The sequence below is a fragment of the Aquila chrysaetos genome, chromosome 14, assembly GCF_900496995.4.
Source record: "Aquila chrysaetos chrysaetos chromosome 14, bAquChr1.4, whole genome shotgun sequence".
Lineage (NCBI taxonomy): Eukaryota > Metazoa > Chordata > Aves > Accipitriformes > Accipitridae > Aquila > Aquila chrysaetos.
In genome coordinates this window covers 33,541,841-33,568,119 of record NC_044017.1, presented here as the reverse complement: position 1 = coordinate 33,568,119, position 26,279 = coordinate 33,541,841, and the positions used below count along the sequence as shown (strand labels likewise).

General features: G+C 44.0%; 1 protein-coding gene across 3 annotated transcripts; it reads right to left on the bottom strand.

Moving 5' to 3' along the window:
* Positions 1-1,194: 1,194 nt before the first annotated feature.
* On the bottom strand, positions 1,195-21,148 carry LOC115350653 (phosphatidylinositol 3,4,5-trisphosphate 3-phosphatase TPTE2-like). 3 transcript variants are annotated; one of them, XM_030036483.2, is made up of 19 exons: positions 21,044-21,148; positions 20,396-20,469; positions 18,271-18,348; positions 15,924-15,971; positions 15,039-15,197; positions 14,514-14,633; positions 11,597-11,696; positions 10,700-10,763; positions 10,110-10,174; positions 9,458-9,518; positions 8,472-8,553; positions 8,301-8,389; positions 6,972-7,033; positions 5,926-6,006; positions 4,752-4,857; positions 4,030-4,127; positions 3,554-3,649; positions 2,989-3,059; positions 1,195-1,449 (listed from the first exon to the last, which is right to left on the bottom strand). In XM_030036483.2, exons 2-19 carry the CDS (start codon positions 20,443-20,445, stop codon positions 1,347-1,349), a joined length of 1,533 nt encoding a protein of 510 aa, XP_029892343.1. In that variant the 5' UTR covers positions 20,446-20,469; positions 21,044-21,148; the 3' UTR covers positions 1,195-1,346. The 3 variants fall into 3 exon arrangements, with proteins under 3 accessions (XP_029892343.1, XP_029892345.1, XP_029892344.1); XM_030036485.2 differs by lacking the exon at positions 21,044-21,148 and adding an exon at positions 20,915-21,017 and having other exon boundaries at positions 20,396-20,464; XM_030036484.2 differs by lacking the exon at positions 21,044-21,148 and adding an exon at positions 20,915-20,966.
* Positions 21,149-26,279: the final 5,131 nt, after the last annotated feature.

Below are 26,279 nucleotides of genomic sequence, written 5' to 3'. Positions count from 1 at the left end.
AACCAGGAAGGAAGAGCAGTTTTAAGATTAAGGCTTGTGTGAAATCCCTATCCTTGGAGATCTACAGATCTGAACTAGGTTGTGTGAGCCTGCTCTACCTGAGCCCATTTTGCACAGGAGTTTAGACTACATGACTCAGCTACTTCCACGCAGTATCCAAGTGACCCAGGCTCACTCTATCCTGTAGCTAAAACTGCAAACAATTAGTGGCACACTTTTTTTGTCATTGAAGACAGGTTTCAATGTCCACACTTGAAGTACAGTGCTGACAGCAGCAGCTTCCAACTCTGTGGGAGTTTTCAACAGCCCAGTTCCTAAATACCAAGTAATTACACAGCAATACTTGAGTCCACACATGTACTTCATAGTATGCCACTACCCCCAAGTAAGCACCTGGAAAGTATGAGATCTCTCTGCCTACTCTGTTAGCTAGTTATTAGCTATGGAAAGCTAATGTCAGTCCCCTTCTGCTCTTAGTGCCTAACAAGAAGCTAACCTCAACACGTTTCCCATCAAGGAAGGCTTGAACAGTCTCCACAGAAGAGCCATACTGCTGAGAACAGCTGGAAGCAGGATAAGCATTGTCTGTGCATTACAGGTCTTGGCCTTGCTCAAGAGGGGTCAGTGAGCATCTGCAGCATTAGCTCAAAGGAGCAAGTGCACAGATCATGCAGGTACTAAGGCAAGCCTGGCTAACTGATCCCAGGCAGTTAGCATGCTCATGAGCTGATGTGCCATCTCAGCCCTCTGCAGGGAGGAACAGTGCCAGAAAAGCACCTGTGCAGTCTCCAGCCCTCACAGTCAGCTCCCAGGCCAGGTGTTGCTCAGAACCCTACATCATGGATTTCTGATGAACAGCTGTTTAATACCAAGACTTTTACTCAAGAAGCATTAGTCTGCCTGTGCCAGATTACTATTCCTCCCTCCAAATTCCTATGTTCTACTGACCTGTGGAAAACCTTGATGCTGAGCAAAGGGGTGTCAGATTTTTCCAGCAGTCTCCTGCAGACTGCTAGTCTCCACTCACCCTCAGGTTAATGCTCTTGCTTAAAGACAGACAATTGTCTTAGATTAATGAAGTAGGGATTACCTGTATGTAGAGACATCTAAGCTCCAAAGGATCCAACAACTCAGTAACATGATGTGACAGTCAGCTGACGCTAAGTAACTCTTCAGAGTATTATTGCTCTGCACAACAGAACTTCATGTAAGTTTATTTGAGAAGTATCTACACAGAAATACATTAAGTACATCAAAATGAGACTGCTCCACTTCATACTGAAGCAGCAAGACATTCTCCAGGAAGAGAGATTAATTTTACGTATTTCCTTTCTTTCAGCTTTGCCTTAAGGTTCAGTAAAGTTCACCTCCACAGCAAATGTCTCACTATAGACTTTCCATGTTTTAGACTTGTGAGGGTTATCCAGCTCATTCCTGGGAAGGTAGAGTCTGAAAGACAAAATTTGGTAGTGTATCTTACAGCCTAATACATGCTTTTCCTTTCAGCTAGCCAAGAGAACTTCAGGCTCAGCCCTGCAATATTAAATATAGCCCCAGATCTTAAATTCAGACAGACATCAGCCATGCCTGCACCGGGCTTTGGATCTGACATAGTCTGAGAAACACACACAATCAACCTGATGGGTTTGCGAGTTGGTTTTTTGTTGGGTTTTTTTTGTTTGGTTTTTTCCCCCCAGAGCCCTACAATGCAAGACTGTTAGAGTAAAATTAGTGTTACCTTCAGCTCAAGACCTCCTGATGGTTATGCAAGTGGCAGGAATTTAATAACTGACCTTCCTAATGCCAAGGGTTTGATTCAGTACTCAAGCTCATTAGGCATGTTGTCCACTTCTAATGCTTACCAAATTCATGTCTAGTTATCACTTAACAGCACCTGCACATCAGCTATGGCTGAATTAGAGATACAGAGAAAGGAGCACTGCCTTAGCAGCTGTTTCACTTCTGATTAGACCTAGTCCACCTGAGGTCTACCAGAATTATCTGGGCAGAAGGAGAGATAGTCTCCACTAAACTGTGTTTAAGAGAAGGTCTGGTGGGGCATCCTCCCTAGCCCTGCAGGAAACAAAGCACTTGGGCAAAACTTTTGAGATGGCACTGTTGCAGGGCTGTCAGACAGCAGGCATACATTTCTCCTGCCACTGGTTTGGTCTAACTAGATGTCTGCACCTAGACTGCAAGGTGCATTGCTGGCTCAGCATATTAAATTTAGAGTTATGAACATAGACTCACAGCTATCTCTCCACATGCTCTAATGGGATCAATTAAAAATTGTTTCCTTACAATTACTGTTCTCTCCATGACTGGAATAGGATCTCATACATCAAGTTCACTGTTCTTCTGTCTAAATCTGTCAAGTTTAGTAGACAGAAGAGACAGATCTCATGTCTCTGCATTTCTACATCACTCCCCTAGTGAGACAGACGAGCCCAACTTTTGCTAGCTAGAGCTCCACTGGGAGTTCTAGTTTCAACAAGAACTAACCACAGTAATTTCTGATTTTAACAAAAGCATGAGTAGCAGTAAGTTAGAGCCTTTCTTTGGGATCTGAAGCATTGGTACCTCTAACTCTGGTCTTAATATTTGCCTGCTAAGCCACTGAACAAGTTCCAGCCTCTCAGTCAGCCATGCTATAGAGGATGGCAGAGTTGCCTTAGGTTTAAATAGTTAGCATTACCTTTTTGAATTCGAGTTCATTAACAATACCTAGAGCACCAAGGAAAAAGTCCAACAGATTAACTTAAGATAAAGAGCTCACATATGTTTAAAACACTTGGCACAGTGCAAGCAGGTGCGTGCCAACTGCCTGCTCACAAGTTACAGTCGAGAGCCAGAGACAAGTACCCACACAGAAGCTAAGACAGGCTTGATCAGCAAGCTATGTCAGCTTTCAGTACTATGTTTGTGAACTTTCAGCTCTGTTCAGACACTGGAAGTTAGGATCTGAAGGCAGTCACTATGATCACTTACCTGTTATTTTCAATAAAGGAAGTGTTGAACCAGAAGAAGAATGGGCAGTCATCATAGCCTTTGGGGAGAACCTAAAGACAAAGGCCTTGTTTAAGGACTCCATTTGACAGCATGACTCAATTTTTGCAGAGCAAGAGTACCCACCTGTCCCCAGTAGTTTGGTTTACAAAGCTACAGTGTCAGTCAGTACACTTGAAAAGCCCAATATCACACCCAGATAACTATTTTCACTGAAGTTATTTCAGGACTAGGTCACTCAATACTAGGTCACATTAAGTAAGAGACCCATGTTAGAAGCAGCAGCTACTCAAGTAAGAGGTCTTAGTTGTACTGTGTGAACAGCTAGATGCCTCCCCTACCTGCACAGACTGACATAGCAATGTTTGCTGCATCACTCACTGCACAGGGGTGGAATAACAGCTGCTACAGTGGGGCCACCCCACACAGCAGGAGTCACTGGGGAAGAAAACAGATTCTGCCCCACAAAGCACAGCCAGCCCAGCTGCAGTTTGCACTGCAGCCTCTCCTCACACTCAAGTGAAGGTCTTCATGCCATTGTACTTACAGAATGTGATTCAAATCTGACTTTCACATCACCACTTATAACAGGGCTGTCTTCCAAGCCAATGACTACAGAGTCACTTTCAGAATCAAAGAAGAGCTGGATAACAGAATAAAGTATTACTTTTATGAAAAGTTACTGCAGAGAGACAAGGGACCAATTCATGACAACACCTAGCTACTCATTCATGGTATACAAATACAATAGCAGTGCTAGAATAATAGCCAACAATTTAAGCTGCTCAGGTCAGAGTGAGCTATTGCATTTAATTGATTTCTAAGGAAATCTTTCACTATCTTACCACTACTTCTCCTGTGATTTAGCAAAGCTTAGCTTTTTCATTCTCTCAGAATTTACAGCATCCATTTATTTAGATAGTTTTATGTCCAGTATTCAACTTTTATAGGAAGACAGTTTTGACCTGTAAGTCAGCTTTCAGCTTCTGTGACTCAACTGACACAATTTCATAGTACTCTCACCTTGCAGTTTCTTTGACTGGCACATACACATTCTAGTACAACTTGCTTCCTCACAATTATCTGCACCTTCATATCGGTTCCATTGCCTTTCCCAACTCCTAGGAAGAAAGGGTTACATTATACCATAGTATATACATTAGCTGAAAAACCAAGTGCAATCCTGTTCTCTCCAGAATGCCTTGCTATAGTCTTTAGAGAACTCAAATCCTAAAGGTAGCTCAAGATTCAGAGGTTGAAAGCTGTACTTTGAAGTAGCAGTGAATCCTACTAGTGGAGCAGGAACAGAGTAATGTAGAGTCTAGTTCCACTGACTGAACAAGAACAGCAGTTTGAAGTCCCCTTGAACAAGTTGTGCTGAACTTCCAGCCTTTTATCAAAATTACCAGTGTGTATGTACAGAAACAGGTGTTCCCTAATCAGAAACATTAGTGGATCCAGCTTAACATGTGGAGTTAATCTCACTTGAAAAGTGATTCCCTTCCCAAAACAGAGCAGGTTGTATGTGAGCCACCATTAGACCAGACACCCAGGAAGTGACAGAACACATGGGGCAATTGCACTCAAAAAATATGATGAAGAGCATTTTGAACTGTGCCATTTGAATTCTCAAATCCCAGTAAGTCTACATTCCTATCATGGGTTTAGCAAGAGAGACAGTAGAGATCAGCCACCTGTACTAGGAAACCATTACCAGAGGAATGCCCAAATTCAAGAGTTCTTACCATGTATGGAGTGGATTTTGAGGTTTTTTATTTTGAGTTGCCTCTCTGGTGGGAGTTTCAAGTTATACTTGTTTTTCAGGATCTCATAATACCCAACATACCTACTCTGTAATGCAAAAAACCCAGACACATTATACAGTTTCTGTACCCCACACAGACTAATTCTAGGCAGAAGTAGGATTAAATAGATCTTCTCTGCCAAGCTCTTAGCTCTAAGTCCAAATCTAAGAAGAAAGTAGCCATTTGTTCTCCTTACCCTCCCAAGTTCAAACAATCCTCTAGGCAAATTCAACATCTACATTTTCAAGCAGTATTTAAGCTTCATGTTCTGAGAGGAATTCCATACTTTTGAGTTCAGCAAGAAGTGAGGAGCTTTTATATTGCAGCTTTTTAAGGGGCAGAATGTTTAAATGTACAAGATACTTCCATTTTTACAGATGCACATTCTGAAGGACAGCTGTACTTCCATTCTATTTTATACCAGCAACTAAAGTACTTCTGCCACCAGCTTCATCTCACACCTCTGAATCTCACCATACACAGTGAATCAAAAAGAGCAAAGCCCCAGACTGTGATCTGAGGCAGTAACTTGTTTAGTGTTTCCTTATGAATGCAGTCTCTAGAGGATGCGTTCCTTCACCCAGACACAGCAGTGCCATGGCCCTCCCCAGGCCAGGCTGCAGGCTTCAGTACATCCTTGATAAACAGCTCAACTGTCTTATAGGGTCACACTCCTGTGAGGGTGGGCAAACACTGCAGCAGGTTGCCCAGAGAGGTTGTGGAGTCTCCATCTGTGGAGATATTCTAGACCTGACTGCACACAGCCCTAGGCAGCCTGCTCAAGCTCACCCTGCTTGAACAGTGGGGCTGGACTGAAAGCTCTCCTAATCTCAACAATTCTGTTATCTTAGATACCATAATTCAGATTTGATTATATTACAACAGAGAAAGGCTTAAGGAATATGCTTGGACAAAGGGGAAGGGGGTGGAAGATGCAGCGCAAGCCTACCAGCTGATAGTCTTCCAACACTTAAAGAAAGAGTACAGAAAGTTCAGGAGTTAAGCATTGGTAGGAACCTACATCTCTGAAACAAGGCAGGGGAGGTGGGGTAGCATAAGCACTCACAAGGCTAGTATTGGTTTGACTACTGTTGCTGGACCTGCTCAAGCTTACCTGGGAAGGAGTTTCAACTCCTTGAAACTTGGTACTTGTGCTTCTATCAGTTCTTCTCTCCCCAAAGTAGTCCAAACTTTCCTATGTAGGAAAATAATTTCAAGGGTTAAGATATATTCATTCCACCACCATTCCCCTTCCTGAGAAAGGGATAGCAAACTGGAATTACACCAGTCAATTCTAATAAGTGAATGCAAGTGAAAATATGCAATAGTTGTTTTGGTACCTTTTAACAGGAGGCTTTTAACTAGAATAAGAAAGTACTAATTAGGAAGTCAGATACATTAAGTCTGTCATCCATGAAAGAGTGCTAATAAAGCTCATTCAATGAGGAGAGCAATATGCTTTAAGCAATTGCTTTAGAACCATCTATATTCAAGTGGTCTGTGGCAGACCAAGCTGAACATTAGTTCAGATCTTCACAAACCAAACTCAGAGTAAAACAAGCGATTAAATGGATATACACTCTGGCCAGACTACCTTGAGTGACCTGGGCCTTCTGCAACCCAGGTCTCCAGACTGATATGCTAGACCTGGGATACTAGAGCAGCACATGCATCTGTCCTGGCCAGGACTTGCTGATCTTTCTCCCTTTCCCTAGAAGGGCTTCTTGCTGTAATGCCAGCAGTCAAGACAATTCTTGATCCCTCACACTACTTGGAGGGAGGCTGAGGAAAAAATTGCACTTAAACTGTGACACTATCTTTAGTAGAGCATGCTCAGAAGCCATCTACAGTTAAGAAAGTTGTTGCTCAAGATCCTAGGTCTATTATGCTTCCAAAAAAAGTGCTTCAAAGTTGGTCAAAGTTGGTATCCTGTTAAATTCTATTTTCCCAGTTCTTCCTCATCAAGAATAGTCTTCATCAGAAAGGAGTTTACAAGGTAGCAAGATTTGCAAGAACTTTTTTGTAAAACAGGTTGTTCACAGTATCCTTTTTCCAGTATAGACTTTTTGCAGAGTATTAGTGCATTTCACCAATTAAGTAGGTTCTAAAGGGGCATTTTGAATACTAGAAGAATCAAAAAATAAACACCAGTTTTTTTACCTTTGCACTCTCAAACTGGTCACTGTCTATAAGCCAGGTACAGACCATTGTTCCAGTCCTGCCTGTATTAGAAGAGACAGGTTGAACTACAGCAGTTAGGGTGTTTGGGTTTATTTTTGTGAAGATGAAGTTATAACTTTTGAAATAGAAGACATAACAGGAGGTAAGTGACACTAGAGTAGTTAAGTGCCTGTATTCTGGGAAGAATGAGTTAAAGACAAGATACTGCAGTTTAACATGTTCCTTGAAAGCAGTCCCCACATGTCTTTGTAGTATTCCTAGAGATACTTAGGAAGCTGGTCACTATCTGCGTACTCTATTTAGCAGAGGATACAGTCAAGTACGCACTACTAGATTAGGTTATAGACTGGCACTTGCCCACAACTAAGCCTCAAGACTTCTCTGCTCCAACTTTTCCCCTCCAACCCTACAAAGACGACATCAAGACTGCTAGCGCAAAAACTCAAATATAGTCTCAGTTTTGAATTTAAGATCTAAGAGGTCCAGTCACCCCTCCCTACACTTGTTCTTCAAGCTAGTTTTGCCCTGCAGGTAGTTTCAGTGTTCAGTTCTGCAAAACCTTTTAAGCTATGGTTCCAAGCAGGTGAAAGAGCCACCTTTGTGTTAAGTAACCACCTGGTTTAAGCCAAGTATTTGCAGTAGTAACAGCAGGCAGCTAAAGATGTGGCAGATGTTTGCAAGGAAATTTGGCTTATTTGCACAGTTATTATGCACTTCCAACAGCTCCCGCACTACTGCAGGTTGTGGATAGCACCCACAGGTCAGCTCACATGCAGTAGCTTTGACTAGTCTGTCCCCATAAGACTACATTGCACTCTATCACATAATACCTTGTGTATCTCAGTTTAAGACCCAGCAGTACCTACAACATTCCAGCCTCCCCTGCAAGAAATTAAAAAGCTTGAGGTATATTACAGTGCAGGATATTCAGTGTGGGTGACTGGCTGCCAGGGAGCCAAAGCAGCAGCTTAACACTTTTGACAGTAGCAGTTTTAATACTTCCCTATCCCCAGCCTCCCCTGGGGGACTGCTGTCCCAGCAGTCAGGACAGCTGGAAGTTACTAAAGACGATTAATCTAAGATGACATTGGTTCTTAAGAGATCAGATCTGGGCTACCGAGAAATGGGGTTGTGTAATACTAAACACACAGCATTATACTGTTGCTAATCATCACGCTGTCTGCGGAATTTGTGAAGTTACACTCTAAACCCATCTCATGCTATGACTTAAGGCCATACTAACATCAAAGGTGGCATGATAAGAATAACATGATTTGTAGCATACACAGACTACACAAGAAGTCCTACCTTTGCCTCCTTTACAGTGAATTGCTATGATGTTCTTTTCATCTTGACTCATCCATTCACGGACACTAGCAGTGAATTTCAGCATGTCCCTAGATAAGAGGGAAGTTAGTGGATCAAAGCAAATGCCCACATAGAACTATCATGATGTATGTATTTCTTGACAAGACTCACTGTAGCGCTGGGACATTGTGGTCATCAATAAAGATCCTTTCCACCCTGTAGTGGAAGTACTTGGGGTCATAGCCTTTTTCACCTACAAGGAAAGATCTGGTGTTATGCCAGTAAAGGGAATAGACTTGCAACAAAGAAAGTGGCTTGTGACACACAACTGCTGGTCTGAGCATATACTAGTTTTTAAAGTACAGTAGTAAAAATAGACAGATCAAAGTAGAAAAACTATGAGGTAATTTGGCTAAAACCATGCTTGCTTAGCTTCTAGTTTCACACTTCTCACTTTTAAGTGAGAATTCACCTCCAGGCCCAGATGGCCAGTCCTTTCCATACAGGTTATTTAGAGAGCTGAAAGTTAACATTCTGATGTACTGTCAGGGTCAGCCACAGCAACATTCACCTACAGAGTGGTAAGCTGCTGCTAATACCACACTCCTCATCTGTGACCCCTCACCTATCCCTCCACTGGCTAGAGGACAGTTTTACTTTTTCAGCACTTCAGTATCAATGCTTCTGTATCATACCTTGTCTGCTTCCAGCTCTGATGCTCTACTATGAAAGCAGAAACCACAGGACAGTTATTCCCAAAGTGTTTTTCATTGTTTTAGGCATTTTCTAAACAGAACTATTCATTCACTTCTCTTCTCAGCCTTTATTAGAAAAAACCTCCAACATCACCCCAAGTTTTAACCCAGGTTTAGTTTTCCACTTCTTTAGTAAGAGTTTTGGAACATTGAAGCAATTGTTCAGCATGAGCAAGGGAGTCTAAACTGCAAGGCATCCAAGTATCTTCTTTGCAAGCTTTGGTACAATACATTAGATGCTCAAAGTCCATAGCCACATTCAGGACAGAAGGTAGTCAGAGACAGCTGTGCACTTTTGACAGACTAAATTCTTGGAGATCTGGTATTGCCACCAGCATACCTTGAAGACATGTTTTTCTGTTTAGCAGTATTTCAATACAGTCACCAGCTAAACATACTTACTGCAGAGATTGTAGACTTTATAGTGGTCTGCATGTTTGGTGTCCAAAAATCTTGCAACTTCCTAAAGCAATAACAAGATACAAGTTCAGAGTAGTTGGTGCTCTACTCCTTATTTCCACTACCACCTCATCCCTCATCCCCCACCCCCAAGCAGGGTCAGTGACTGCTGTTCATCAACAGCCCTGGGACAGCAGGCCTTCCCAGGCCAATAGCTCAGGTTCTTGTCTGGAATAAAAGTACTACTGCAACTACCTTCCCTGCCCTACATATGTTTCCACAGTATCAAGCAGCATAGCTGTAACGGGCATTAATGCAGACCTTTTAAACATCTTTATTTAGATGAATATACAGTTCTCACTTGTACTATTACTACTCTGGGAGAGAACTGACTTGGTTCTCTGAAGCATTCCCAAGAAACAGGAGCATCAGAGCACCAGTTTGTGCACAGTGCCAGATACATCCCACTAGGCTTAGCTAAGAGACTACAACACAAGTGGTGCAGCACAGTGGAGACCACCATTTAGTCATTCCAACCAGCCAAGACAGTAGGACTAGGGTTGACCCAACAATCTAGTCCACAGGCAAATTAGTGGGAGCCTAGAAGTGAAACAGCATTCAGAAATACTGAACCTGATAAATGATGGATTTTTACCTCAATAGGGTTCCTATAGAAAGACTGCTTCCCAGAAGATGGAAATGACATTGCAATAATGCGATCTGTGGAAGAGAGAGCAATCAGAAATAACAGGGGGAGCCCTCCCCACATGTAGGAACTACATGATTGAGAGCAATATCATTATGAAACAGCTTATTTCTACCCTAATTATAAGAACCACCTACCCATTTCTGAGAGCTTTTCTTCTCCATTTAGTATAGCTAGAGTAGGAGAATAAAGCTTCCTGAAGCATCAGCTACCATTAAGTGTCAGTCTCTACAGAATCACAGGCAAAAATACTATTGAGTTAGTCAATAGTGTCTCAGCTCTGGCTCCCTAGGCCTCAGGAGAATTTCCATCATTACATACAGAATGTACAACCTCTCTCCCAGAAGGCTAATCCTTGAGAATAAGTGTCAGAGTCAGGAATCCATATTTCAAAATGCCACAGAAAAGCAGTAGGCCTGCTTTGAGTTCATACTTAAGTTTCATTAGTCTAAAACATTGCCTGTATTTCATGTCAAGCACTTAATAACTAGTGTTAGCAGGATGTAACATGCAGCAAAGTATCATTTGCTTCTACACACCAGTAACATAAGTGAGATCCAGATCAAAGCCATCTTTCATATAACGCCTTTTGTTTTCAGAGACCTGCCAAAAGAAGTGTAGAGTTAGTCTTCCAAAGGAATGCCAAAGATCAACAAGAGTTGCCTGTTACTATGAAAAACCAACCATCTACACTCTGAACTTCAGTCATGAGTAGCAGAGCCTTGTTTTGCTATAGCAAAGTTCACAGCATTAGCCAAGAATAACATTTATTGTGTTAGCTTTTAGGTAGAAGCTCCATACAGAAATTTTACCCTGAAGTATCAAAGTTTATTCTAGTGGAAAGAACACTGCAGATTCTTTGCAGACTGCAGCATGAATCTGTCATCGCCGTTTGAGTGGCTGGGGGCTAAGGGAAGGAATTAGTTAAGGGCAGCATAACCAAGACTGCTTATTCCTGAGCAAGAGGACATACTTGAAGCTTCGAGTACCACTTTAGTGCCCCTGATGAAAAAAAGAAGAGGCATTTACAATGGATAGGGCTTCAACAGCTAGGTTTTTTTGTTTTCACCTGGAATAAGCACCAGAAGCATTAAAATTCCTATCCTTCCCCATGTGAGGGAAAGCAGCCTATGTACCACACAAACTAGAAATTACCAATTGAGACACATGGTGGTGTTGCAATCACTTTGATATGCTGGCCTTCCAGGTCAAGTTACTGCTTACTTGAGCAAAGTTAAGAATTATTAGCTATACTGAAGTTGGAGGTAAAACTCCAGTACCCTGTCAGGGACACCAAACAGGCATGCTGCTTAGGCAATATTACCAGTTGCAGACCAACAGGCTGAGGGCAGTCTTGCTACTCACTATTGATGGTAGCCTGGAGAAAGAGCTGGAAACCGTAATAGTAGCCTAGATATATTAAGAGGCCAACTTACCATTCTCCTGGTCACCACTTCAAGTTGCTTCTTCTGTGAAGCCAGGCGAAATATTCTTATTAAGATGATAATTCTCAGAACTCGGAGGAGAGTAACCATTCTAGATGAGAGTCAGATTCACCATGAAAGAAAATGAACACAAACTTAGATACAAAGCTTAAAGGTATTTAAAAGCTGTTTCAGAGACAGTTTAAAGCTTTGTTTCATATACTAAACTAGGACTTTTCAGGCTGATTTTGGAGAAAGAATACTATGCTTGAAGAATACCATGGTTTTATTGAGTTTTTTTCAGAAGTACATGTTCTGAACAGCTAATGGAACTAGGAAACCCCCTACTTGCTCAAACAGACTTTCACAGGCACCACTGCCCAGCAAGCAACAAACTCACTTAACACTACCTATGTTATTAACCCCAAATTCTTGTTCCTTGAAGCTTATTCTCAAGTATACATTTAAGTGCAAGTAGCCACCTGAAAAATAGCTGAAAAGAGAAGTTAGACAGGCTATATACATCATGCCTTGATTAAGAAACCTGAGAACAGATCAGTATAAACCCTGTGTTTAATCATTCAGCAACTTGAGCAGATGATTTGGTTTGAGGAACTTTGAACTGCTGTTGAACTTTGAAGCAGGCAAGATGCTTATGTGAGTGATTCTACTGAAACAACTGAACAGAGGCAGCTGCTTTTACATACCCTTAGGGACTAGGGCAAACGAACAATCATTCCTTAAGGACATATGTGAGCATATACTTTTAAGGAATACATGTGCATATTTCAGGTCCTGATACACTTAAGTAAAAACCTTGGTGAATACCTGCAGTAAGGGGGACAAATATTATAGAAACATTAACCCATGACCTGCAGTTGAAGCCAGTCTGCTCTCCACTGATGTAGAGCTTAAAGTCAGCAAGACAAGGTTGTCCTGGACACCTGGAAGAAAGCTTCAGTTTTTCCCCCAGCTCCTTCCTACTCCAGGATCACCCTGCTGTTTTCAAAAACCAGAGTTCCCTTCAAGCTAGCAGCCAAGGAGCTGAACCAACACTGGAGTGAAGACTCCATAGCCCCTCTCCCCTGCCTGAACCACAACTGAGAAGCAGCTCTTCAAGATAAAAGCAGTTTGCGTTCTGCCCTTTAGGAAGTTAGCCAGTTTAGCATTAGCTCCCAGGCTGATACCCAGCTCTCATTCCTCAATGTCCTTTTATAGGTCAGACTTCAAGGAAATGGGTAACTCATCCCAATGCACACCCAGCTAGACTAGATTAGAAATAGAGACCATACCCCTCCATCAGGGCATGTTACCTCTGTGGACTGCCACCAAAATTTCACTTGTCACATATACACTCTCATCCACAAAAAAGCTGCTCAGATTCTAATTATTCTGAGATTTATCAGGTGCTTTAAGACTGCCATCTGCTTCTTGAGGAATGTCTATGACAAAAGAAAAGTGATAAACCCCAGGTAAGCTACTGGGAATTAGTTGGATTGTGCAGACACTACTGGAATGTTAGGCAGGAAGACCATCTCATCTCAAGATCTGGGATTTGGCCAAGTCTGAGGTATCATCTAGTACCAGGTAGTATAATTTTGGTCAGAAGCGGACTGAAGCACCCTTAACAAGAGAAGCCTTACAGAGGGCCTTAAGAATTGCATGGGTGAGATGGTAGGTCCCAGGTGAGTACCTTTGGAGAGCATCAGTGTGAACTCCTTTTTATGTGACCCAAAAGCCTATTCTAAATCCCCATCAATTTCAGCAAGTCAGAATACAAGGCACTTGCACACACCAATCTACAACAAGATGGGTCAGTGCAGGATCAGGCCTACTACTAACATAGCCTAGTAAAGATAGCAGTGCAGATTACCCTGTCACAGTGCCATTTCTCCTACCTGTAACTAGACACTGCCATAAGATGAAAGCTGCTTTAGAAAAATGTGGCCAGAGAGATGGTAAGTAATTATTAAAGTCCAATTAATGTTTAAAAAGACCTAGAAGGAAACAGCTTTTTATGATTGAGGCTGCAAAAGCTATTCCTTTGACAGTTCTACTTTTTGAAACCTGAGTTTAGCTGGCATTTGAAGAGATGACTAGTAATTCCAGATGTTTGTCCAACTCTGGATTCTTCAATAACTAGACTTTGAGTTGGTTACTTCTAGAAGAACGTTTCCCCCTTTGTGCCCAGTAGCCAGTTGAATTGTGGGGGTGATTTTTTTTAAAAAAAAAAAAAAAGAGCTCAACTTCTTTCCCTGGCTGATGCAAGCAAGTTTCACTAATTCAAACCTAGTGTAGATAAAATAATCTTAGTTGTAGTTCTGTCTCCATCAAGAACGGATTCCTCTCACAGGTTATCATCTGGTCAAGCTACAGAAATCAGATGGAAATATGACTTTAATTTATGCACATGAACAGCACGTTTCCCCTCCCCAAGGCATGGCTGAAAAATCCAACACGTGTTACCATGGGGCTTTTGGGAAAGCAAGGTGGAGGAAACAAGACAATGTGGCAGCTCTTTCTATTTCAAGATCCATAGACAGAGATCCTCCCTCAGTTGTCTGTTCCATTTGCTATTATAATCCAACTCTTCTTTCTGACCTTCAGACTCTTCTCTCTATCAGGGCTGCTGCACACCTTCCACCCAAAAAATACTTGAGTTACAGCATTTGATGGCCTCACTCTTCACTTTTAGTTACCCCAAGTGATATGTTTAGATCATCTCTGCCTTCAAGACAGGGACAGTCTATAGCATAACTGTAGTCCAAAGTTAGGTGTCTCTATCCTTCATTAGTCTATACCATGAAATACTATCACTGCCATATTCATGATCTAGTATGCACACATCTAGCTTAGAGGTGCCCAAGAAAATTCTTCGAAGACTATCAAGAAAAGATATCACATTTAATAGCTGCCATACCATTCTTACCTTGGTATCTGATCTGCTGCAGCAAGGTCTGAGAAGGAGTAAGTCATGTTAATTAACAGAGTGCCCACCACTATGAATGCATCCAAAATATTCAGTTTGGACTGGAAATAGTTCTTGAAGCTGAAACAAAGGAGAGTTTTAGACAGATGCCCATAGGGATAGCAAAGACTGAAATACATCTTCAGGAAAAGAATCACCTATACAGAGCTACTGCTAGAGACAAGCTCTCCTGAAATAGTTCTTAACACTAAGCACTGAAGTCTCACTAAGAAAGTAATCTTACACCTGGCCTACACAGGTAAGTCACAGCAAAGCTGATGCAGTTTCCAAGTGCTCACTTTACAGATTATTCTATAGAAGGGTTAACAGCCAATGTACACAGCCAAGAAAAGATGTGGCCATTGTCTATGACCAGGAAATTAGCCTACAGGGCATCCATGTTCATAGTCCAAGCCCAAAGTATTACTTTCTTACTAGCTTGAGGACTTGCCACACTGACTGAATTTTTGTCACTGTCTTACTTACCCTTCAACAAACACCCTCAGGAGAACATCGATGAGAAAGAAGAGTGCTATTGCCAGGGAAACACCTTCAAGAATCTCTCTAACACCCTTCTTCTCACTGATAGCCAGATCCACAATCACAACTATAATGTCCACAATGATAAGTACAACTCCAAATACTCTGCCAAAAGAAAAATACAAGTCAACTTGAGACATAGGAATGACTTGCTGACATTGACTGAAGAGCACAAGCCCAGATTTGTTTTCAGCTGTTCCAGCGAGAGTGTGCTCTTACATACAGATTGAGGCCTGCTTGTATAAGCAGCTGAAGGATTCAAATTGCATTTTTTTTAAGTGATCTGCACAGAATATGTCATCCATGTGGAACCATATATCTACCTCAGACTCAGCTGTAGTTATTAACCTATAATTCCACTGGTACCTAGAAGTGGTACAAACCTGAACGCTTTAAGGCACACAAGTGTCAGTGCTGTCTTTCAGCTTACTCACCTTCCCTCCCACTCACAACTTGGTGTAGCCCCTTAAAAATAACTGTCTTTAATGGCTTACCTTGCTCCAGCACCTAGACTACATACAACTGACCAACTAGTTGTTCAAAAGCTGCCACAGCCTGGAGTAAGCCATTAAAGAGCTTTTATCCAAGTCAACAGCATTTACAGTTCTGACTTTCAGGTCTCCTTGGACAACGTAGTCATATCTGTTTAAGACTTCTTTCCCAATCAAAGTACTTTTCTCAAGTCACCCTTTCTGGGGGTGATAGGCGATTGAGTACTTTCCAGACAGAGCAGGCTGGAGTCACTGTTGTTCAAGGAACTCTCCAAGTTCTCACACCAGAAATGAGGACCATTTCTACCCTGCCCATATCATTACAAGCATGACCTTTTACCTGAATCCAAATGACATCACAAATGGGGAAATTCTTCTCCTAATTGCACTGCAAGAGAAGAGAACTGGCATCAAGACAAGTGACATTTTGTTACTGGTATTAGCCACAAGAGCACTGTTGCATTCTTTTGTTCACATTCTTTTGGTTTTAGAATTCTGTATAGTAGCAATTTCTTAAAGAGGAGATTATTCAGTTGCATTCATGAAGTATATAGGTTAAGACAGTACTTGAAAGCAATGCTTTGACCACTCGTTAGAAAAAGCATTCATCAGCTACAGACCCTAGAAGTACAGCAGTATGTACTTATGCACAACACTATTCAGTGTCACAACTCCAGTGACACTAGAAGTTTGGCTTAATGCCCAGTTATAAGCTTTAAGAAGCGGGCTTATATAATAGCTATTGGTCAATAGGGAAATTAAAGGATAAACATCTCAAGGTATCTTGTTCAAGATACTAGGTTATTGTATCAGAAGATTTTTTTTTCCAGGCCTGGAAAAAGCTGCACTTGTTAATAGCTCCACTACTGCTTCTGTCCTCTTGGAATAGATGAAGAAAAATCCCTCTTCTGCCTTTAAAAGGAAAAATTGGTTTGGCTTTCAGATTGAAGACTCAAGTGCCTTTTAAGAAAATGAGTTACTGAAGCTAAGTTCTTCCAATTGTGAGAGTTATCTCCAGCCCTAGCAGGGTTCCAGCTCCAGTTACAGAAGATTATTTGTTGCCTCTTTGCTATGCTTTAAGCCTTCTGGTTTAAAGCTAGGCCTTTGTGTAACTATCTCACTAGTTGAAAGTCTCTTTAGGCTACACCAAGAACTAAGGTAGAAGCAATTATCTGCAAGCCCCAAGTTCTGACAGTCTGAAAAAAACAGACTGCCAGTCTGTTAAGTAATCTTGGGATTACTTAACTACTGTAAGCACTGAGTCTTTTCTTAGACACTTGAAAGAAAACACCTTCTTCAAGTATATCACTAACAGTAGGACCTAACAAAAACTCCAAGATACTGACAAAAAGTACTGGTAGACTCCTTTTGTATTGTTCACATACCTACCCTATCTCTCCTGTTATATACAGTTACTACACTTCCCCTCCCCACCACCATTAGAGATACCACTGTTACAGGAAGTCTTTGTCAGCTCAATAATGCATATTGCACCCCAGTGATCCTGTCTGAGCTACTTGTTTCCTCTAGGGTAACTTGAGCATTGCATTTCACTTGGTGCATATCCTTAACACCTCAATAACTCAGTTTAAGACAAAGCTAGATATCTTTGAAGTGATTAGGAAGCCTACTGAATTAACCCACACTTCTTATTAGGCTCATACTTCAAACTCAGAAGCAAGGTCTAACCAGCAAACATCTGCATCCTTAAGCAGGAAGGACATACTTAGATTGTAGAACCCACTTTTCCCATGGAAGTCAAGGATGTAATAACAGGTCTTGTCTTGAAGGCAGCCTAGCATATAGGAGGTTCTCCTTGCATTTGAGTGTCTAAGGAAACACTGCAATAAATACACTAGCAGTTTGTTGGTCTGTGTCTTTGCTCAGTCAATCCTACAATGCAAATGTAGTAGGCACACCAAGACTTCAGCTTCCACAGTCTAAGGACAAATACCTTTATGAGGTGCACTAAAGACTGAAATGTATGCACACCACTCCAATTTGGCCTGCCAACATCTTAAATCAGCTGAAGACAACATGGCATATTTGTTCACATACTTAGCTGAAAGCCTTCATGAAATGCATTTGTAAATGCCAACTTCTGAATTCTAGAAAGACATGTTGTCACATAGAAGAACTGAGATAACAGGCTTAATCTTTCTGTTCTTGAGCTGCAGGAACAGAGACACAAGTCTATTCACTTGTCACTGACTTGACTAAGTATGCTAGCAGAGTTAGTAATCTGGTGACAAGAGCTAAACACTGTTAGAAAATAACCATTTCAAGAATGGAGTTAATCACTAGCAAGTTCAGACAATTTAGTCTTGATGAGGGCATGATGCTTATCATTTGCCCCAGATACTCATTCACCTCATCTTCTCACCAGCATTTGTTCTTCTGTGCTCTCCCAAACACACTGCTTTGGGAAAGTTTAATCAATGCAGTTTGCATACACATTCTCCATAATATGATGGACTTCTAACCTGAGAACAAGCTACACTTTCATCTGTAGAGACATAAAGAAGCTTTCTGAACTTACTTGTCTTTATTATGTGCTAGAACAAATGTCAATATCAAGTGATTTACTGGGCTTATCTCTACTTCAGCAGGCCATCTGCCTTCTTATTTTGGCCCAACAGTTTCCACCTTTGGGGGTGAGCAAGGCATTTAGTGTAACATTAGCTTACTTGAAACAGCTGTCTGGTTCATTATCCTCATCACGACCATCATCAATCTTTACTGTGGGCTCTTCTGCTGTTGGAGAGCTGGCAAAGGAATAACACAAGTCACATACTGATACAGATGTCAACTTTATACATTGCTACCCTTCATTGTCCCAGAGAAAAGAATATTAACTGTCAGCTGAGCAGTGAGCAGCAGCCTGGGCCAGAGCACAGCCACAGTACCAGAGGAAGAAAGATTTCACATACATTGGCAGAGCAGAACCCCTTGGCTTGTAGTGACCTAGTTCCCATTAGCAATCCATCTCTCAGAAGTTTCTCTTTTGGGGGAGGAAGGGAACAGATGTGTTCAACAATCAGATAAAGAGCTTTGAAATAGGGCATCCAAGAGCCTGCTGAGGACTTAACAGTCCAGTCCAGACTCTGGAAGTGCTGGAAACACACATATGCAAAATTGCTTCAGAGAGTCCAAGTGACATTAAAGCTATTACAGTAAACTACTTGTTCAGAGAATTAATGTTTTCACCAGGAAAAGCCACAGCACAGAGATGTTTTTGTGCAGAGCAGGATACCAGACCGGAAACTGGAAGACCAGAGCAGCAGCAGCTGAGCTAGTGCTAGAACAGCATTTTTCGGGGGTAGTGGCTGCTTGCCATAACTTCCTTAAAAGGGTCTCTTTAGATCAAGTTTTTGTTCAGCCACCCGAGAAGCTCTGAAGGCCACATGATGACTTCAGAGAACATAAAGGATAACATCCAAAGCCAGGAGTTTCTAATTCAGCCTTCTCCACAGAAATACTGTGCTGCATAATAGCACAGCCACAGCACTGCTGTGGGTCTGCCTCTGGCGTCATTGCTTCTTGGGCAGGAGCAACTACATATGCATATTCAATATTGATGTTTCCATACTGTTCTGAGGCAGTTTAGCATGTTTGAAGCATTAGTGTAGCAACTCAGAGGATCCAAGTATTCTTCATCCTCCACAACGGACCCACGCACCAGCACCGCTTCTGCAGTGTGCGCTAACCCCCTTTTAAGCAACAAGTTAAATGATGCATTTCCTACAGTGTCAGCAACAACCAGTACTGATGGTTCACCACCTGCGCTCAGTATCAGGCTGAACAGAGGAATGATTTCCCCTCCTGCAACAATTTTGTTATTTAAAACTAATTTTCCAGCTCCAGTATCTCCAGACAGCAGTATCTGCAACTTTGTTCCCAGAACTGAAGCAAAGCTCTAGTGATGTATGGCCATTCAACTTTGCTTCGCAGCTATTCCTATGGGATATTCACTTGGGAGTTTCCACTTAATGTACAGCTGAAATGCTTCACTCATTAAAGCAGGTTGCTGCTGCTACAGCAATTTTGCTGCTGGTCACTTGCTTATACTTGTAGACACATGAAGGATACCAAATGCCACCTTCTTATCCTCTACTGTGATTAAAATAACCCAAAATAAGAATGAGCAACAGCTGTGTTTTGGGTTAGGAAGCCAATCTTTAACACAAAAAGAAAACAGAAGTCAAGTCTGAGTACATTATTTCCACTGTGCTCTCACACAAAAATTCAGTTCTAGATAATGCTTTCCTCAGAGGGAGTTTTGTTTTCCTCTACATCTACTTGTTGTCCAAGCTGGAACAAGCTCTCTGCCACAGCTACTACACCTAGTCTTTAACTACTGGGGTAGAAGAGAAGAAAGTGAGGATAGGCTAGAAGAACCTATTTCCTCCCCGCAAACTCTGAACTTCAGACTTGAGGCTTTTAAGGAGAGCAGATCAAGAGCACCTTCTTCTACAGGAGAGCTTGACAGTGTTTCTGGAGGCTAGGAGAGCACTGGCTTTACTGCCAGAGGCTTATTATACTGGAGCTGGGTGCTCTGTACTTCTCAGCTAGCTCTTAGCTACTTGTAAGAAGCCAATCACAACAGCATATTTCTCTCAAAGATATCATACCTCACAGACAACAGCATTTTAAGGGGGGGAATACAAAGACTGTATGCTGTGTAAGCTTCAAGCACTCCATCATTATTCTCCTCGTTAGATTTAAAGCACCAAGACACTCTAGACAGGGGACTGACTTACACAGCATACTTCAACCCCAGACCCATACCCTGGTGCGGTTCGCTCCACTCACCTGGACACTCCTGTCAGCTCTGCCCCGTGTTCATACTTCACAGTCGTCATTTTGCCTGGTGTGGCTCTGCTGGTCTTAAGAGAAGCACATCGAGTTAAAGAGCTATCAGTACGAGAAACGGCGAATACCAGCATCCTACAGCAGCAGCCTCACACGTTACCGGCAGACATTTTCGACTAGCGTCCCCCCCCGGCTGACGAAGCACAATCTTCACCTATGAGGCTAACGAGAGTCAGCGCGATGAAGGTTTTTTGCCCGCACCTAACGTGCCACAGCGACAATCCCTTCGAAACAGCACCTCTACCTCACGACGAAGCACCTTCCCCTGCTTCAAAGCCAGGAAGCGCAGCCGAGCCCCAGCCGGCACCTCCGGGCGGGACGCGGCCCCAGCGAGCCCGGGCTGCGGACCCCGGGGAGCGGCTCCACAGGCTGCGGCCACACGCCGGCCCCTCCGCTCCCTTCCACCACACGCAGCCTGCGGCCCCACCCCGGGCAGCTCTCTCCCGCCGCCGCCCTCACCTCAGCGCGGCCGCCCACCCCCGGCGCTCCGCGGCCTCAGCGGAAAGTGGCGATAAACTTCCTGAGGGCCGCTCCCCCGACCGCTCCCGCCTTCCCTCACCCCGCCCCGGGCCGCAGAGACCCACTCACCCGCCGAGGCGAGGCCGAGCCGCGGAGCACGAACGCGCCTCAACTGCCCCAGCCCCGGGGCCGCGGCTATAAATGAGCCGGCGGCGCCGCACGGCTGCACCTGGGCCGGGGCCGGGCCGGGCCGGGCGGGACCGCCCGCTGCCATGGCGACGGCCCCGCCGCCGCTCCCGGCACCGGCGGCCCGGCACCTCGCCGTTAGCAGCGGGCGGGCGGCGGGCCCGGGCGCCTCGGGGGGACCGCCCGCCTTCTGCCGAGCCTGGGGCCGTGCGGGCTTTGTAAACTGCCGATGCCTCTTAACGCGTTTCCCGCCGCACGGCGGCTTTTGGGGGCTGCGGTGGGGCGAGGCGGGCCGCGGGCTGCCGGCCAGCCGGGCCCCACGGCCGGTGGCGGCCGCTGCCTCCGCGCGGCACGGGGGTTGTGGAGCGCTGATCGACACGGAGAACGAGCTATTGCTTAGGGATTGTCTCTCCGTAACTTTACATAGCAAGGGCTGGTGTTTGTCAAGGATTAAGCCTGTCGGAGACTGGTACTTGGGAATGATGAGCAAGAAGGAGCCACGAGCGATCACAAAACTTAATTAAATGTTTGATGAATTTACGATCTTGTTGAGAAGGCACAAGCAGAGGCCTTGCTTGAATAGATAGGGCCGGAAAAGATAAGAACTCCTGCCTTTGTTCCTGTCCTTGTAGATAATTTAGCTTAAACTAGCCATATGGTTTTGCACCACTAATGAGAATTTACATAATAAGAGCACTAACAATCACTGACGTATCAAAACATGTGAAGGACCATACTGCGCAGAATCACCTGAGGAGGGTCAAGTAGCGGACAAGTGAGGAAGACTATGGAAGACCACCAGAGGACTCCTGAAGACCACCAGAGACCTTCAATGCGCCTGCGTAGAGGACATTTGCATATGCTAATAGTTTCCCGGAAAACGAATGAATATGTATAACATTTCTCGGAAATCTAGTGAATATGTATGTAGAACGTGCACTTAACCTGCACAATTAGGCCCGACCCGAAAGGTGGAGCGATCCCCCGTGCATCCAGCGCTGCCGATAAAGAATACCTACTTAATGAAGCTATGGCGTTAGTGTCATTGAATCAGTCGCCTTTTTCGCAGAGCCGGAGGTGCGGGGCGGAGTACGGCGTGCCACCCCGTGCCCTGCGGAGTCTTCACGCCCCCCTCGCCGCGGGGGGACGGAGGAGCGGTCCCCGAGCCCGGGCGCGGCGGGGCAGGCCGGCGCCGGGCCGCAGAGGTTTCCTGCGGGACGGTCGGCAGCAGAGGGAGCCCGAAGCCAGCGTTTGGGGGCTGCTCCGGGGGCTGCGGGAGCTCGGTCGGGGGTGGATGCGGTGAGCCGATGGCAGGAGCTCTCCGGATGACCCTGGCCCCAAAGAGACAGAATCTTCGAGGCGAATGCTGAGGATAGGGAACATTCCTGGGCAGGAGACGGCGTAGAAGGTTCCCCTTTCAAGTCCGTCATGTCTGTAAATACGTGGGTAAGCAGCTAGTATAGACAGCGGTAGCAAGTAATGAGCTAAATATGTCTGGTATATCCCGATAATTATGTATTCAAGAAGCAGCTAAACGTGGATGGGAGCTAAGCTGGATGATGAGACGAAACAGTCGGTTAATTTGCTTTTGGTTCTGAAAAAAGTTTACATGTGCAGGCTTGATCCCGTGGACCATGTGGGTATCCTGTGAGTTACTCTCAGCAGGAGCTTATGCCTGTGGAGCACCTTCACGGGGAGGACCGCATCGGAGAAGAGTGAAGAAATACAGAAGTCCGGTTTGCCCTGTCCTGGGCTCTGAAAGCACCAAGGTGTGAAGGCAGTTTGGGTACTGAAGTGGACTTTTCACAGAACAACCTGTAACAACCAGTCAAAGGAGGGTCTGGAGGCGGGAGGCTTCCAGTTTGGCACTCAGACTGAACGAATGCCAGGGCGGTAAATGAACCAGCTTGCTAGAGGCTGCAGATGCACTTAAAAAGGAAAAAATGGTCCTTCCCATTTTTCATCAAATAGGTGGACGCCACATTGCCAGTGATAACGCTAACTGTTCCTTTCAATGTTGCTAATCTTGCAGCAGTGGTGATGCCGTAGAAGATTTGCCAGCTCTCATGCGTCGTCATGAGTTTCCTGGTGGTTGATCTATTTTCTTAAAACCCTAACTCCTGGACTCAGATGAATAAAATAAAAACATCAGCTTTCTTTTTTGTTAATAAAATTAAATTTCTAGCTCTCAGCTGGTGGAGAAATGTGTGGGAACAAGATCCAAGGGCCATAAAGCTAAAAGTAAAAAGGAAGCATTGAGAATATTCTGGTTTTTTGAATTCAAGACTCGTAAATCATTTTCATTATATTTTGCTGGTTAACTCATGATGCTGACATTTTAAAACCCTTCAGAATCCAGTTCTGATCCCTTGATGATTATTCATCAGGGTAAAATAGCAGAATTGTCAACAAAATGCAGAAAAGATTGAAATGTTCAGTAAATAATCCAGTTACGTACTGGGTAGAGAGCAGGATGAAGTATGCATATCTCAGAGGGGTGATGACATACTTTACATTCCAAAAATAACAGAGAGGGTGGTAAACAGAATCTCTTAACTTGGCAGATTTTAAAATCGGTAGGTATGGCTCATTTATATCTGATACTCTTAAGAGAGATGGCCAAGAAAAATAATTTCATTTTTGTTAAGTCTTGGGGTAGCAGAAATATGGAGATAAGTGGGGGGAAAAAAAATCAATCCTCTGCCAATATTAAAAGCAGGTAGATCAGATGACCTGATGGTGATAGATCTGTCAACTTGGCTTTGCTCCCAGGCGAAATGAGAGCAGAGTAGACAGAGGTTTCAACTGATAAAATATTAAAGAAGCTTAGTGATAATAATAATTAATGCCAATCAACATGGGTTTAGGGAAAATAATTCCTGTCTCACTAATTTATATTTCTAAAACAAGATTGCAAGTTTTACTGATAGAAGTATTTTGTTGCTTCTGTAAGCAACTGTCTGGCTGGAAAATCACTGTGATTAAAAAGGTAGAAGAATATATAAACTCAATCTGGTTCACATTGGTGAAAACCCAGCACACTAGTCTTAAAATAACTAAAAGGGAACCATCCTTAAGCAATTCCTTTCCAGAGAGGTTCTGCAGGGATTGGGTGTTGGCTTACGCTGTTTAATGTTGTGGTGTGGTGTTTTGTTTTAAACCATGCCCCGGATAAACTCCCTAGTGATGAAGTTCACAGCTGACACAGAGGTTGGAAAAGTGGTCGGGTAGAAGAAGAACGGCTGCCTAGCACTGAGTAAATTGTAACAGCTGGTAAGTTCAGATGAGCGAGCAACATGCTTTTCCATACATACGCTGTCAATCTCAGAACAAAGGACTTCAGGACAGTGCTTTTCAGCCCTTGATACCGGAAGGACCACGCAACATCTTTAAAAGAAATCCTTGGTCTACTTATAGTCCCACTAGCTGTCACTGCAGGGCACCTGCCACCTGCATGGCATATGTGTGTACATGTCCAAAAGCTTGCAAGCATTTCTAGACTAACTTCTCATGTGCTGCGATTCACAATCACCCTGACTGCAGGGAGTAATGCCATGGCAGGTCAGCCTTGGAGCGTCAGTGACTGTATTATGAAAACAGGGAACTGAAAAATCCTGCGGTAGTGGTAGGGAGTAGCCAGCCACAGGTGACTGTGGCATGTGGCTCTGTGGCAAAAGGAATAACAAGATCCTTGGATCCACAAAGAGGAAAGATGTTGGCTTGGAAATACTGCTTGAGCTCTTTACATGGCTCTCAGGTCTGCAGTCCTGGTAACCACAACTCCAGAAGAAAGAGGGAAGAGCCGTGATCTGGGTACAAGGCTGTGCAGTGCACCTCATCACACCTGGGTCGAGGATCTCAAAGCTGTCCCTCTTCTGAAAGAAAAGATAAGGAGTGACTTAATCACTGTCAGTCAGGGCTGGATCTGGAAAAAAGTCTAGGTGCCCAAAAAGGGGTGTAAGGAGACTTAAAGCTTCAAAACTGAGATCTAGAAGGGTACTTGTTCAGCAGCTGCCTAACACTAGAGGCAATTAAATTGGTTGGGCATCTCTCTGTTGGGCTGCAGAGATCCCCCCAGAACCTGCCGTTCTGCTCCTGTGCATGCCCCGGACTGTCCTGGCCACGTAACTCTGCCGCTTGGCCCTGCCTAGGGTGGATCAGGATCCCGAATCTAGGCAGAGGAGTATTGCAGTCCCCGGAGCCCCCTCAACAAGCCCAGTGAGACCAGCTCCACCACACCCTGCCACACACCACCCACAGCTCTTCTCACCTCTGCGTAGCTCTGCATTAAACAACCCTGAATGAAATCACCCCAGGAGCAGAACTTGTTCTTGCCCTTCCTCCCTCCCCGTGCCAGCCAAGTGCCCTACCCACTAGTGCTCTTCCCTCGGGATGTGCTTGTGCCGCGGTGCCCAGCCTTGCCCAGGACAAGCTCCATGCAACCCCTCGCTCCGTGACCCCGCTGGCTTTCCCCCAGCACGTACGCCTGCAGCCGAAGTAGCTAACGGGGGTTTGGGTTCCCGGCCAGGGCCAGGCACACAGCTCGTGTGTGCTTGGACTTAGCCTTAAGCAGGGAAAAAGACGTTTGGCAGCAGAGGGCTCTTCCCCTTTGCAGAGTAAGGCATCAGGAGATTAAAAGGCTGCAGGATGAGACTTGGCAGATTCAGACTCAGGGCAAAAACCAATAATAATTAACAATGTGGGTGATTAAGCAGTGGAAGAGCATGCTAACGTCTGTGGCTGGCTCTTCAGCACTGAATATTTTACACCAAAATGTCTTTTTCTCAAAGAGATGCTCCAGTGAATTAGGTCAGGGGAGTTCTCTGACCTGAGGTAGGTAGAAGATCACACAGATAATCCACATACTCCCTCTGGCCTTGTGACTAATTCCCTTTGGTACAGCTATTCCTGATCTAAGTGAGATTGCTCGGACCTGTGCTTGCCCTCAGGAACTTATAAACTAATTACGTTTGTTGTGTCAACCCATTAGATACTCATAGGCTGCATGCAGACTCATTAGTTAGACTGAATTATGTCTTTGCTCTTTGAAGGTTATCGAAACATTCAGATCTAGCATATTTCATGGTCTGCCACCATTACTCCTTCTTTGTACGCAGATTTCTGTGGTTACTCCTTGCTAGCAAACCACAGACTTTTAATGCGCGTATGCTGGTTTCGG

Bases quoted from the DNA above. Each gene is read 5' to 3' on its own strand.
- LOC115350653 (XM_030036483.2), bottom strand. From the start codon at position 20,445: ATGACGACTGTGAAGTATGAACACGGGGCAGAGCTGACAGGAGTGTCC. The intron at 18,349-20,395 runs GTGAGTGGAGCG...TTCCTTTGCCAG, and splicing joins GAGCTGACAGGAGTGTCCAG to CTCTCCAACAGCAGAAGAGC. The intron at 4,128-4,751 runs GTAAGAACTCTT...CTTTCTTCCTAG, and splicing joins CAAAATCCACTCCATACATG to GAGTTGGGAAAGGCAATGGA.